Source organism: Solea solea, chromosome 7, assembly GCF_958295425.1.
Source record: "Solea solea chromosome 7, fSolSol10.1, whole genome shotgun sequence".
Classification (NCBI taxonomy): Eukaryota; Metazoa; Chordata; class Actinopteri; order Pleuronectiformes; family Soleidae; genus Solea; species Solea solea.
In genome coordinates this window covers 21105772-21120321 of record NC_081140.1, presented here as the reverse complement: position 1 = coordinate 21120321, position 14550 = coordinate 21105772, and the positions used below count along the sequence as shown (strand labels likewise).

The 14550-nt window shown below is 39.1% G+C and overlaps 1 protein-coding gene across 1 annotated transcript; it reads right to left on the bottom strand.

The window, feature by feature from the left end:
* Positions 1-2409: 2409 nt before the first annotated feature.
* On the bottom strand, positions 2410-10889 carry zgc:154093 (uncharacterized protein LOC777623 homolog). The gene is made up of 2 exons (XM_058635014.1): positions 10721-10889; positions 2410-5010 (listed from the first exon to the last, which is right to left on the bottom strand). The coding sequence occupies exon 2, from the start codon at positions 4494-4496 to the stop codon at positions 3555-3557; it is 942 nt and encodes a 313-aa protein (XP_058490997.1). The 5' UTR covers positions 4497-5010; positions 10721-10889; the 3' UTR covers positions 2410-3554.
* Positions 10890-14550: the final 3661 nt, after the last annotated feature.

Here is a 14550-nt window from a genome sequence, read left to right as displayed (position 1 = left end):
ACTTCTACTTCTCTGTCGATGGAGGCTCAAAGGCAAGTAGCGCCCTCCACAGGCTGAATGATAAACTTGAACGAATAAATGAATAAATAAACAACAGTTAAAAAAGTAAAGGTAAAATAAGAACACATTGTGGTACCGGTACACACAATAATAATAATTTTAAAAAACACACAAACATCCTGCACTACCCAGTCAAATTAATAGAACAGGTTTGACTAAAGTGCTAAAGCTATTTGCCTTAGCTTTGTAATATGTGAGAAAATCGAACCTACGCTAACCATTGTACTGTTATTTTGAAAGGATTAACCGGAACAGAGGGAAGGGGACGGATGTGGTGGCTTGTGGATGGGGTCTCGACTGTTTACTGCCATCTAGTGGTCATAATATAGAACTACAACGTAGTATATTTGTGAAGTTTACGTTAATACACAATCCAAAACGACTTCCGTGTACATATTTTGAAAGGGTATGTCGGAAGTGTAGAGCAGTACTATGTCTTCGTTGACGCTAGTTTTACTAATACAAACTACTGCAGTTCTACATTATGGCCACAAGAGGGCAGTAAATAGTCTCTGCTCTATCGTTACTACTTGCCGCGCTCCACAACAAGTTGGCGATAATGAAGATTACACTTACAGTGAAACTTTCGGTTATTTATTTTGAAATGAATGACCGGTATTATTCTGTATTCTTTTAAGGTTAGTTTTACTAACTGAACATTTTGCAGTCCCATATTATGGCCACAAGAGAGCAGTGAAAACACACGACATACAATACACAGAATGAGTTAGTAAAACAGCGGTAATGCAGACAATACACTACAATATGACTTCCGGTAATTCATTTTGAAATTATTAACTGGTAGTTTCCTGTCTTTTTACTCGACAAAATGCTGTCCCAGTCGGACGCCTCGGCACTACCGTGATGGATTACTGTAGTAATGACGGCAATTCATTGCGTTAAGTACAACTATAGTCACATATTTTGAAAGGGTTAACCGGTAGTAACAAATATATTTTTAACGTTAGTTTTTCTAATTCAATATTTTTGCAGTTTTACATTGTGGCCACCAGAGGGCAGTAAACATGATCGATTACAGCTACAGTCAATCACCACTTCACGACAAATTGAGTTAGTAAAGGCACTGGTAATGCAGACAGTATTCAACTTCCGTTACATATTTGTACAAAATACGTTGACAAAAAAATAAAACAATATAATCATAAAGGCGATTGTATATGACTCGGACGCTCATGTTTAACAATTCAGATCAATTAGAAACTGTTTTAAAGTGGTCCCACCCACATACAAGCTAACTTACACAGACCCAGACCCAAGCTAAGGGGCTTAACTCTTAACAAAATGTAAATCAGTTTTCTTACAGTCAGTAGTTTAGTAATGTGATTTAATGTCAAATTATTCCTTCCAGATCATTTGAGTGATCAATTCTAATTGTTTAGAATTAGTTTTTATTTGCATACATACCTCTGCATTTAACCCATCCTTTTTAGACATCAGTAGTGAACACACAAACCAGGCACAGGATAGCATCTTGTTCAGCCCTTAACTGTCTGGGAATTTAAACGATCTACATTTTTCATTTACAAGGCATAAACTACAACTCTGGTGGAACCCAAACCTACAACCTTTGAATCACTCTCTGAGTATTATTGCTAGAAGTCCAAAGCGCTGTCCATTGCACCACAGAGCCTCTCTCATTGTGAGAGCAGAACAAATGGACTTGGCAAACAAAACAAAGCAAATGTGTCTGCCCAATGGACATTTGTAAATGTATACTCATGAGAACCATTCAAGTTTTCATTTGACACCATCCTAAGGAGTTCAGAACATGTTTACAAGCTCTAGGTGCTGTTTTTCAATACTTTAATACTTTAACCCTTAGTGATCACATGGCATGGATCTGTGCCACGTGTGCACCCTTGGTAAATTTGGGTGGGAATAATACACAATTTCTTATATATATGAGGCCTCATTTCTGCCCACAGAGCCATGACAGGAATGACAATGACTTCTCTGGGCTTTGGTGTTTGGAAAAGCTTTATTTTCTCAAACACTTTTTGAGCAGCACCATTTTGATACTTAGACGCATGGATGTGTGCGTTTCTGTGTTTATAAATTGCAATGACACACTTTGATGTATGACACATACCATGTGCAAAATGTTTTTTAATTTAAAAGCAAAATTAATTCATTTCTTCAACATTCACTCAACACCAAAATTTATTCTTTAGTTTTGTGACATTTGAAAACATTTCATAGTGATATTTGTTTGGCTATCTTGCCTCGCCCTAGTGTGTCATTAAAACACAACAAAAAACCTTTTATTTTATTTATTGCACAGCTCCTCTGTTTATTTTTGAGTGTGAAGAATTGTCCATGAACCCAAAGCATTTTTATAAGAACCTTTTATTCATACATGTACAGTGATGTATACATACAGCATAAATGACATTTGATTAATAGGCTACTGTGATAATGCAGACAGTGAATGCTTGGGAGGCTGACAGTGAGCCACATCATGGATGAGTGATGTGTATTTTCAAAGAGCCAAAATCTGAAATTGACCAACAAAGCAGCACTTTTCTTATACGTAAAACAATTTATTAGTTCAACTAAAGCATAAACCTTCTCTGTGTCCCTTTAAAAAAAAGAAGAAAGAGCTGCTTTTTTATGAGCTTATATACTTAATTTCACTACTGATTTACTGATGAATTTATGTAATTCATAAATAAATTGAATTGGATATCTTCAGTTGATCCACAAAGACAGTGAAATGAGTGGTTCCCCACATTATATGTGGCCTTGAGGGATTACAGTAAAACTGAAGTCTTTTTTGTTGCAAGAGAGAAATGTTTAGCAGCCAATAATGCATGAAGACATACTATGACTTACAGCATAATTTATTTATGTTTGTAATACAGCTTAACATGACTGAGCACATGTAATATGAGTTCTGTTGCAGAAACACAAATTTGAAGTTTTAAAAATGCACTTGTTATTAGCTGCAGTTTTCACCACAGACAAGAGAGTCCTGCTGCTCTTTAATATTGATCGCCACTCGTAATCTATCCTAATTTCATGGGTCAGTTAAGACATTTACATCCGACTCATTCTCTAAGTCAGAATGGTGGACAACACATATGTGGACAGAGGCTGGTGTTTTGTCCAGAGAGAAGGGGAATGTGCTCCCAGAGGCAACTGAAGTTCAGCTCATTGTTTTCCTACACTTTGACAGTTTATGAGATCATGATAAAGGCTCTTGAGGACCAGCCTGTTGCCTTGGTCGCTGTCATGTCGGGCAGAAACGTACCAGCACTTAACAATAATGTCCATGTTCCTTTCAGCTCTCCAAGTCTTTCATTACCTTACAACTCAGCTGTCACTCTTTTGGAAGAAGACATTTCCTCCACCCTACATCTTCAATTCCTCCTCAGACCTTCTTGTCCTTCTTAGAACTCTACACAAAGTTATTAACGATATATTAAAACATATATAAAAAAAATATCTGTATATCACATAACAAAGCTTTCCTTTCACAGCTCACAGCGGTTGTCCATTGTCTTGTAGCGGTCCATGATTCCGAGTACGTCCTCCAGGATGGAAGGACCCAGATCCAGGTCCAACCCCATCATAGATTCTGACCGTGACACACCAGGTGATGTTGTGAGAGCGGCTGGATGAAAGGCAGCACAGGGAGACTCACTGCGTTCACTCCTCAGATCCTCGTTGCTAAGGCCGACGTCAGAGTCCAGACTGAGGCCTCGACGAACGTCCATGGGCCCACAGGTTTCTGACATGGAGTCCTCAGAGGAAACCTCTGAGAAGGAGCCAGACGAGGGGACAAGCCTGCGAAGGGCAGGTGAGAGGGAGATGTCATGGCAGGGCTCTGATGCCAAACGACCCACCACGCCATTCTCACATAGCGACAGATTGGGGTGATGCTCGGTGTGGTTTTCTGTGTGATCATAGCTGTTGGTCTGTTTGTAACTTGTCTCTGTCAACTGCTGACGATGCTGAAGGTGGTTTTGTTGAGGAGGCGGGAAGGGAGGGGAGGGGTCGTCCAGGTGGAGGCGAGGAGGTTTGGGGGGTGCCTGTTCGTGGGCGATGAACACAGGCATGGAGATGGTGTTCTTCAGCAGGCCGGCAGAGGAGTGCTGATAGTGGTAACCATTGTAAGCGTAGTTGTGTGAGTCCTGTTTTGCAGTGAAGCCGTCATCCAGGTGTGTCTCCATACTGTGTGAGCGTACACTGCCATTTTGTGTCCGGCTCTGGGATGGCAGCATGTCCATCTTCCCCTGGAGGAAACCCACATCTCCAAACATGTCGCCCTCCCCTTCAGGACCCACATGAGCACTGTGACGTACGTCGCCTAGCGGTGGGCTGATCATGTCACTTGAGAGGATGTCACGGAGCTTCAGCTTCTTTCCCTTCTTGGGAGTCGTAGTTTTTAAGTATATTGGAGCCTTTGCTGGCATTTTGCTCCTGAAACGTTGTGAGTTGAATCAGTCTGTCCAGAGAAAAGCGTGTCCTTCTCTTACAGGCTTCTCAGGTCCACTCCAAACTAAACAAGCACCTCTGCAGTTTTGTGGAGCTGTCAGTTTCTCAGGGTTAATAAACCCAGCGGGAGTTATTTCACAAGCAGCAAACACAGAGTGAAGCTCTTTTTCACGTCCAACTGAGTGATCCAGTCTATATTGCTTCTCCAAGTGAGTATACAAGTATTTAGGTCGGTCAGTGTAGTGATAGCAACCCAGGGGGTTATGCCTCACACTGACATGTGACTCGGGCTGGGGTGAGGGAAGCAAGGGCCTGACCTGTGTCTTTTTCTTACAGAAAAGCCATATCCAAGCAAACACTGGGGCCTCCTCACAGTCTCTCCAGTTGTCTGCAGACAAAAACGGAAGAAGGGATAAAGCGTGTGATCTGTCTGCTGTCGTCTTCTGAATTCTCCAAAAAACGTCAGGAATGTGACATCAAAACATTGGACATCTGTGAAGAGAAAAAAAAATGTTGATGAGATGGAGGAAAAGCAGGGGGAGATGGAAGGGGCAAAGGGGAAGGGAGGAGGAAGAAGCTCAGGGGAGAGGAGTGAAGGCAAGAGGAGATTTACAACCCTTTTTTCAGTGAGCCGGAGGACATATGATGGAAAACACTCCAAGAATCCTGAGTGTTTGCTAAGAGGGGGCTGCCTGCCCCAAACTGTGTGAAAATGTGACTGGAGTGGGTGTTGAGGCTGCTTTTACATTGACTCAGTCAGTGAATCAGTCCAGAAACATTGGCCACACATTCCCAAAGACCTCTCAGTGCATTTAGTGGAGACACAAATTACTGCACAGAAATTGTTGGTTTTAAAAGCTTTCAGGCCTCATGAGTCTGCGTCCTCGTCTCATGTGTCGGCCTCTTATCACTGAGAAAGAATCTCTAAAGTCTCTTTCTTGAGACAAATGCTGTGAATTATGGGATGAGATGCGGGCTACGCCTGAAGCCTCTGTGATCTTGTGATCCCATCACCATTGTAAATGTGCCTCTGGTATTTACCTCTTTAAAACATAAAGATGGGCAATGTTATATGTTCAAAATCACATTGTTACGGAAAGTGATTTTGACCATTTTAAGGAGGAAACCTTTACTTTGACAGAACTGATAAAAAAAAAAAGCTGACTTTATGACGAGGACTTAAAAATCTTAAACAAAAATCAAATTTTAGAAAGCCGCACTTTGTCTTTAAAAGTCAAAAGGAAGGAAATTTGTTTTACTTTTGCTTCTCAGATCTTGTGATTTGATGAATGTTTGCTGTGGAGATGAAGTGTCACTGTTGTTAAAAATGGAGAGAAACAGAGCGTATATTATGGATCTCGTGGTTCCTCTTAGTGGTCACTAAAGAGATGAACTGAGGAATGTGTGGATTGTCTGAAACTAAGCATGTTATACATTTAAAAGCCTTATTTATTCTCATCACTCACAGTGAGTTGGGTTGTTGAGGAGTTTTGCAGCATCATTACTATTAAAATCCATCTATGGTAATAATAATAATAAAATCATAGAAGAGTTTTCAGCCAAAATAGACTTTTCTCCATCACAGCATCAGCATGATGGCATCTGAAACCATTCTGTGAAGGTTCACACAAGGTTCACACTTCAATTACTACACACAGGAGCTTCACACAGATGAACAAGTGAGGCTGAGGGAAAATACAGTATAAGGCTGTTAATAATATTTTAATCTTCTTCTGCTCCAACTCATCTAAAAACCTGTGTGAGTATGTTCTGTGACCAAACGCACCAGTTGAAGTTTGTGTGAGATTGAGGACAACAACAGATGCTGTTGTGGTGAACCAGAGCAATATTTCACTTTAGGTGGAGACTTTTCATTTCAGCATGAACTCCACAGTTTCAGGAGTGTCTAGTTCCTGTGTTTTCTTTTTCCCTTTTAAATTTTGCTATGAGGACACAAACGTAGATTAAACATCTTCGGTCTGATTGCTGACATTGAGGTTAAATGTGTTTAAGTCTAAATTGCACATACAAACATAGAAGCATCACATAATAATATTTTCAAGGCTCCATACTAATGTTTTTCACTGGGGGCACAAGCACAACATTTAGGAGCACAACATAAATCATTATGAATGCAACAAATTAAGACTTCTTTCATCCAAGCTATATGACTGATATACGCTTTGGCAATAAAAAGGTAGTTTACTGAAATAAGAATCTGCTGGTTTCAAACAAATGACAAAGAGAGGCTGTAATTTAAGAGTCATCACTGGGCCACAGTAATAAATTGTTTTAAGGTTTACTTTTATTTACTTTTAAGGTACCTTTGATGCTTTTCAGGCAAAATGACTGAGCCACAATAGTGGACTCTGAGGTCTACAGGCAAAAAGACATTTAGACCATTTTTTTACGTCAAATATTTAAATGTCAAAGTTCAATCAGATATAACCACAGTCATTCAGCTGTATTTAAATCTTAAACACTGCAGTATTACCCATCTGGTGAAGAGTTGTCCTTCAACAGTGGTGCATGTAAAGCTTTACTACAGAGACATTTGTGTCCATGTAATCAGCTCAGTGATGACAAACTCATGTGTGATCAGATATCAACACATCTGTCTGTAATTAAACACGTCTGACTCTCTGACATTAACACCACGCACCTCTGTTTACTGACCATAATATGAAATAGAAATGACTGCTGGTGAAATACTGTCCATCTACTGATACTGTTTTTCCTATAGCTGTAGGAATATTAGTATTGGTCAGTTGACACACCACTTTGGTAAAGACTAAAAAAGTCTAGTGATTATTTTCACAGCTGCTTATTTTTTGGTTCATAAAATGATCACTGGTTTTCCAAACCTCATAATGACAACACCCTTAAAAAAAACCTTTTTATTAACTGCCATAGAAAAGCAAAAAAAACTGAAAATGACACAACAAAAAAACAAAAAAACTTGCATAGTTTAATGACTAATAAATCGAGTAATCGAGTGTGGCTGCCCTATTGTGAAATATTTCTATAAATGTCCACACCATGTTCCTCTCTGGCTTTTTATCTGTATTTTTCTTTCACCCTTTACAATAAGCCACAGGAACTGATGAGAGAGAAACAAGATTTTCTCCATCCAAACCACACATTTATAAAGGAGATCTCACACAGTCTAGTCGAATTTAGACTAGTCTAGCCTTAAGCCACCGTGTCATAAAAAATAAGACATGACTTTGTCAGCCCTCATTTTTACACAAAGCAAAACAATAGCGACTATATTTATGCAGCATGCAACAAAGTGGATTAAATGAATCTTAGCGAACATTCATGTTTAATGAAGGGAGGACGTGCACTGTTGGATCAATTAAAGCCCACAAAAAAAAATAACAGAGACAGACAGTGAAATGTGACAGCAGCGTAACCACAACAGAACAAACACACATAAACACACAGTGTAGAACTAAAGCAGTCAGAACTGCTTCAGACGGGTGGAGATATTTATGTGCTGACGTGACAGTTGAAGCACTTATTTCAGATTGATGAGTTTTTGTCTTTCACTCAGAGGAAAGGTGGAGATGTGGGTCAAAGACCTGCTCAGCTGCTCCTTTAGAGTATAGTTTGTCCAAATAAGGAAAACGTGTGTTTCTTTTGTGCTGTTTATATCAAGCAATTACCATGAAAATAATGTTGATATAATCTACCTTCAGCTTTTGAAGGTCTTGGATTTTCTGCCTTTATATGTATTTTTCGCTTCTCTGTTTCACAAAACACTGGTGGAGTTGTGGTGAAAATCAATATATAATAAAAACAAGTATAAACTTTGTGGGACAAATACTCTGGTTTGTATGATCAGAGATCAGAACAGCTGATAATTGTTGCGCTTGTTGGAAATGCTTTCACAGCATTCTGAATCTGAAAAATGAATAAATGATTAAAAGAAATGTCTTTATAATCTGTTTATTTAGTTGGAGGCTGTCTTGATCATCTACTTGCAGCTCCAAACATCCCAGTCTTTCATGAATACACAGCTACAGAATGGTTTCATATTTTAACCATTAACCCAGTTTCTGCTAAAGCAGTAAACATTCCCTCTGAGCTGCAGGGCAAACATTTTCAATTTACTTTGAAGCTTCAACAACATTAAGACATTCATCTGTGAAGGCTGAATTGGTGACAACGAGCCACACACTTCATCTGGGTTTAATGAGAGTTAATTTCATCACTGAGAAAAGAGTCACGTGATCAGAGCTGAGTCCGATTGAAATAATTTGGTTTTGTTAGTATGAGCCGAGTCTGTTAATTAGAGAAATAAGTAATTTACAACTGAATATTGAAATATAGAAACTATATATGTTGATACACACATATACACAATAAGCACACACACACAATCAGTATAGCTCATAACATTAACCTAAATGTGATCGACCTTTAACCCTAAAACAAAGTCAAACCCTCAAAAAGAAGAAGTGGTGAACAAACACAACGTTGACACTTTTTAATCAGTTAACATAAATGACTGTTGTGGCTTTAGGGGAGGAAATAGTCATCAGAGTTGACGTTTTTCTTTACTCTGTGCATCACCTTTCCTGGAAGCAGGAATTTGGGACACTGTTGATGATGCAATCAGCCGCAGTGGAGGCTGATCTGACATCTGTTTCTGCTCTCAGGCTCCATTTGCTGCCTGTTTCCACTAAAGCAGGACAGAAAACTAGTGAGCCACTCGTGAGTCCTGTCATCATTTAGGACAAACACGCACAAACGAACACGCCTGAACTCACGAGGACTCTGCTCCTTCCATTGTCACTGCCAGACTCCTGATTCGTGCGTAAATGCGCACAGCAGGGGGTGGAAAGCCATTTGCTGATCTGCTAATTAATGTGCTTAGACTATAAAAGTAAAACTGTCTTTGTCCGGTCACTGATATGGCTGTTTTCCTCCCAGGCTTTCTACCTAAGCTTGAGTCTACTAGGATTAAGTTTAAGTGATGACAACATTTTCCTGTACAGAGTTGTTAAAGTTAAGGTTCTCCAGTTCACTTTTGTCCAAAATTCTAAATAAAACCGTCAACTATCAGTAAGTATTGAATACGTTTGTTTTCATTTTAGTGAGGTGGTGTGCAGCTGCAGCACTGATTCCTCTCTCACGTGGTGAAAACATTTTCACTAAATAGAATAGAGAGCAGCAGAAGAATATAAGCGACTATCTGAAAACAAAAAAAGTGATCAACGCATGAAGCAACTGAGATGAAGAGAAAAGCTTAACAACAGGAGTGAACTCCCTCTCTCTTCCTCCGTGTGTTATGTAACTGCAGCCTCTGAAGTCACCACTGTCCTGCTCAAGACTGAGGAGCAGCAGAAAAACACAGATACAGCACAGCACTTATGTTTCAACCTGTATGATATGAATACATTTAGCTGTGGTCATGACTGACCCATCACTGAACTTGAACCTGGAGAAGCTTGTGGTTTAGCTTTTTTTTTAAAGAAACATTAAACCAAGGCTTTTCAAAAACACAATCAAGTGACACAGTCTCCCCACCAACAGGTTGTGACCTCTGTCTCTGGCAACAGAGAGGAGCTTATTCCTGGATCAGTGGCTACAGGTAGCAGTAACCTCCAGTCTTAGTCACTGGATGTGATAACATTGTGTAAGATCTCTCCACTTTTTTATGACGGGGGGGATTTCACACACAGAAACATCATCATACCACATCTGACTACTTCTGTAATCAGTTTGTGAATAAGATCAACATAAAAAAAAGAGTGGGTGAGATTTTACTGCTGTAAATAAACTGTGTAGTGAAATAATCTTCTTAGATGAGAGCAGGAGTCTCATGTGTCACAATAAAACATGATCAAATGTTGTAAAAACTTTGTGATTACATTTGCGGAGTGAACTATGTCTGAATAAAATATGTAGGCTGTAAAGTATATTCTGATTTTTCACTCCACAATATTTAGGCACCCTTAAAACACACACACACACACACACACACACACTGAAATCAAAGGGAGTGTCACTCACACGCTGTTGACAAATGAAATGTTGCACTGGACAGTTTCTCCTCTTTTTGTTATCGACAATGAACATGGAAAACAATAGTTCAATTCAACAAGTAAACAGCGGCCAGCGACTGACCACTGACAGACCACAGTTACACCTACAGTACGAAACTAATTAACACATTTGACTCAGTGACATTTACCTTCAGCGTGAAGCGTGTCTCATCAGTTATTCCTCATGGGAAACAAAATCACGATTGTTTTAAAGTCCAACGACAGACACAGAAGTGTGCTCCGAGGCAGGTAAACCTCTTAACGGCGGGTTAATACTGACTGACTGTGAAGCCTGTGTGCGGAGAAAGTGAGGAGTGATCAGCGTCTGCCCCCAACTGAGGGGAGGTGTCAATGTGCATCCGGTGAGGAATTTCAAAGTAATAAAAAGAGGGCCTATACATACATATGTATATATATATATATATATATATATATAAAACATGGCATGAAAATATGGCAGCCTCTATAAAGCAAAGCCTTTGCCTAAAGTACATATGAAAGGCTTATTCTGACGCTACAAAATGAAGTGATTATACACTCATAAAGTATAACGTATAACACAAGGAAACAGACATACAGATATGCAGATATGCAGCAACCCCTAATAATACAGAAGAAACTAGAAAATAACAGTAAAAATGTAAAAATAAAAGTAAAATGTTTTTTAAACGGTTTATTTTTTTAGCTTTTGACTATATATATGTCAACTCTATATGATTAATTTTTAAGTTCATATCAAGGGGTAAAAAGGTTGAGAAGTGCTCTTTTATCTCACACACATTCTAACAAAAGAGAATAGAGTATCTTTGATTTTTTCTCTGATAGTTAAATATGCTTTTATTATATAAGAATCCATCACTGACTTCCGGTATTATTTGGGCTAACGGGAACGGATTACACATCAGATAAATGACTAAACCAACATTTTTATGTAAGTCTGTAATATTTGAACAAAGCGTTCAGAGTAGTTCTGAAACAGAAAGATAAAGTTATCGATAAACTTCACTATAGAAGACAAGTTCTTTTTTTTAATGACAGTGGAGTCTCTTTGATTAACAGGTGTGAAGTCAAAAAAGGTCAAAGGGGAAGACATAAAATATCTTGGAGTAGCAAAGACATGGGCCTCCTGAGCAGCAGAATTTTCCTTGCAGGTCCATCATTTATTCACCATGATTTATGCTCTAACAACAACTAAGTTTATTACCCTTAAAATGATTGTATTGTTAATGTAAACTCATACTCAGTGCAGAAATGTGACACTGTTTGTTCTCTGATTTATAAAGAAGCAATTCATGGTCACCTGTCTGCTTCATGCAGCCAGTAGGAGAGAAGTCTTATTGTGGATATCTTGCTGTGACAGACGATGAAGCCACTGTTCATTGGTTTGATTAGCAAGAGACAGACAACACAAGTAGAATTACTGGTTCATTGTGCTAAACTAAAAGATAATCAGCAGCTTTACAGATTGAGAACCATTTAAAAAAAAAATAACATAGGAGTTTTCAGTTGTAAGATTTAAATGTCACCTTTACAATCTGCAGGCTCAGACTTGCAATATTTGCATTACAAGAAAACTGAAATGTGGGTCTGCAACAGAACAACACCTGTGGCAGTGTTAGGAAATATTTCACACAATATGACATAATTTGATGAAGAGCATGCTGTGAAGTTAAGTGTTGAGACTGTAACAAATGCCAATGTGCTGATGTCATATATCTGCCAACAGCTACTGTTGCACTATCAGGGTCAAATTCAGTATTTGCCTTTGTTTCCACAGAGAAGTAAAGTCTCTGCATTCTGTGGAATAATTAGACATTTAAATGGTCCTTCAGATTTTTACTGCTTTGTTTGGAAGGGAGGCGTGAGAGGGAAATGTGGAGGCACATTGCAGTGGCCCCAGCAGGGCTGGCACTGAGCATAATTAAGAAGAGGTAATGAGGTTTTAACAAATGGAGAGTGCAGACGTTTGCTGTTTGTCGGTCAGACTGCAGACACATCTTGTTTATAGCTCCTGCAGAATGGCTGCAAGGTAAATTAAACCCATTCCCTCTTCAGTCATCCACTGGTGTGTGATTTGCGCTTGCCTGTAAAGAAAGATGGGCATCTTTTCCGCTGAAGCAGCACCACTCATACAACAATGATGACCTTTCAAACAAGAGGAGATGCTGTTACAGTTTTAGAAACAGGTTCATCAGGACTTCTTTATACTCCAGCTTTTATTGGAGTTCAGTTTTCTCCATATGTAAGTCAAACCTCAAAGTGTGCAGAGGACAAGAGACACAGCTCTTTAACTGTCTCACTGTCTAACTGAATCGCTCTCACTCTGTGTATGCATTTGAAGCCCAGTGGAATGTGTAAACTAGATAAGCAGTGAATCACACCAAGTATCTGAAAGATGCAGTTACATCACACAGCACACACACACTTACCCAGATATGACATCAGCTAAGTGAATCAAGATGGAATCAGGGCTCTGTGGAGCTGGTCCACACCTTTTCACACACACACACACACACACAAGCACACTGGACCATTTGAACATCCAACACTACACAAAGTATATCCCCTAACCAGTTAATGCCTAACCCTTACCTTAGACTTACTACAATTCAAATCTTAGTCTCAAACATAACTAGTTCCTCATAAATGAGTTTCTGCCTCATTAGGACCAGGTTTGGGGCACCCCTATGGGAACACTCAAATAAGGGGTACTAATAACAAATACAATCACACACACAAACACAATCCACCAGGCAAGGTTCCAGTCCCCCAGGTGTCCCCCTCCCCCAGACTCCCAGAGAGACTGGCATTTCTCCAGTTCTGAGACACGAGGTAGGGGGTGGAGGTCTGATTGTGTGTTACTGTTTACCCCAGCCATCAATTTTGAACTAATGTGAGGTCTTTTGTGGCTTCTTAAAAGGTGTTTAAATGCACAAAAAAAGGAATTCTGGAGAAGAAAAGGTAGAATATAAAAAATAGAGTAAACAATTGGTATAGTTCCTTGCCTTAAATTGTGAAATGAAAGAAACATTAGAGGGATGAGAATTACAGGACATTGCAAAAAGGATTATCTTTGTACCCTCATTGTATAGGGGACAGTACTATTACTGTAAACTGATGCTGGCAGACAGGATGACAGACAGACCCAATCTGCCCTCTTTTATTTCAGGTATTATGCAACACGCTCACTCAGCCAGGTGGAATGAATCTGTTCCCATGACACTTACAGTCTGAGAGATTTCACAATAGAAGAGTCAAGATGTTGAGTCACTTCCAATCTTCTTCCCAGAAAGTTTATTCACTCACTGAGCAAAGCCTGGTTTCAGACTTAATTCCCCTCCTTAAATTTTCCCTTACGTAGAATATGATTTTCTCTCTCTGTACTTCTATTTGTCACAAAAGAATGAGAACATTAACCATTCTGTATTTGCTTCAATGAAAAAATACAATGTGATAACAATGGGACAGATGATCTGTGTATCATTTTAGATATGTTGGTATTGTTCAAAAATAGATTAACCTCATATTACATATTAAGTTTAAAACCACTGAATGTTGATTGAACAATGATTTAATTAAGTCCACTGTATTTTAACTTATTTTAGGAAAAGTTGTGTTGTCACCATCTGAACATATATCTGTGTGTTTATCTGAAGTAGTACTCTAAACTGTCCAAGATAAACTATAAAGTAAATGTTATTAAAAAAAATACTTGGTTTGATCTCAGTAGTCCTGACATACATGTATATGGTCCAACAACCAGCCAACAGTCGTTCCTGTTGACCATGAGATTATATTTCAATTTCCTACTAGTGAAAGTCATGACTGGTATACAACAGAGGCATCAAGTGACCTCATACCCAGGAATTCTGGGAATCTGCCAGTAAATGACCCTCCATGTGTTTCCATTTAGTTAGCTGTGATTGAAGCAAACTGCAGAGCCTCAAGGGCGATTGGCTGAAAGAAACAAGAAAAATTG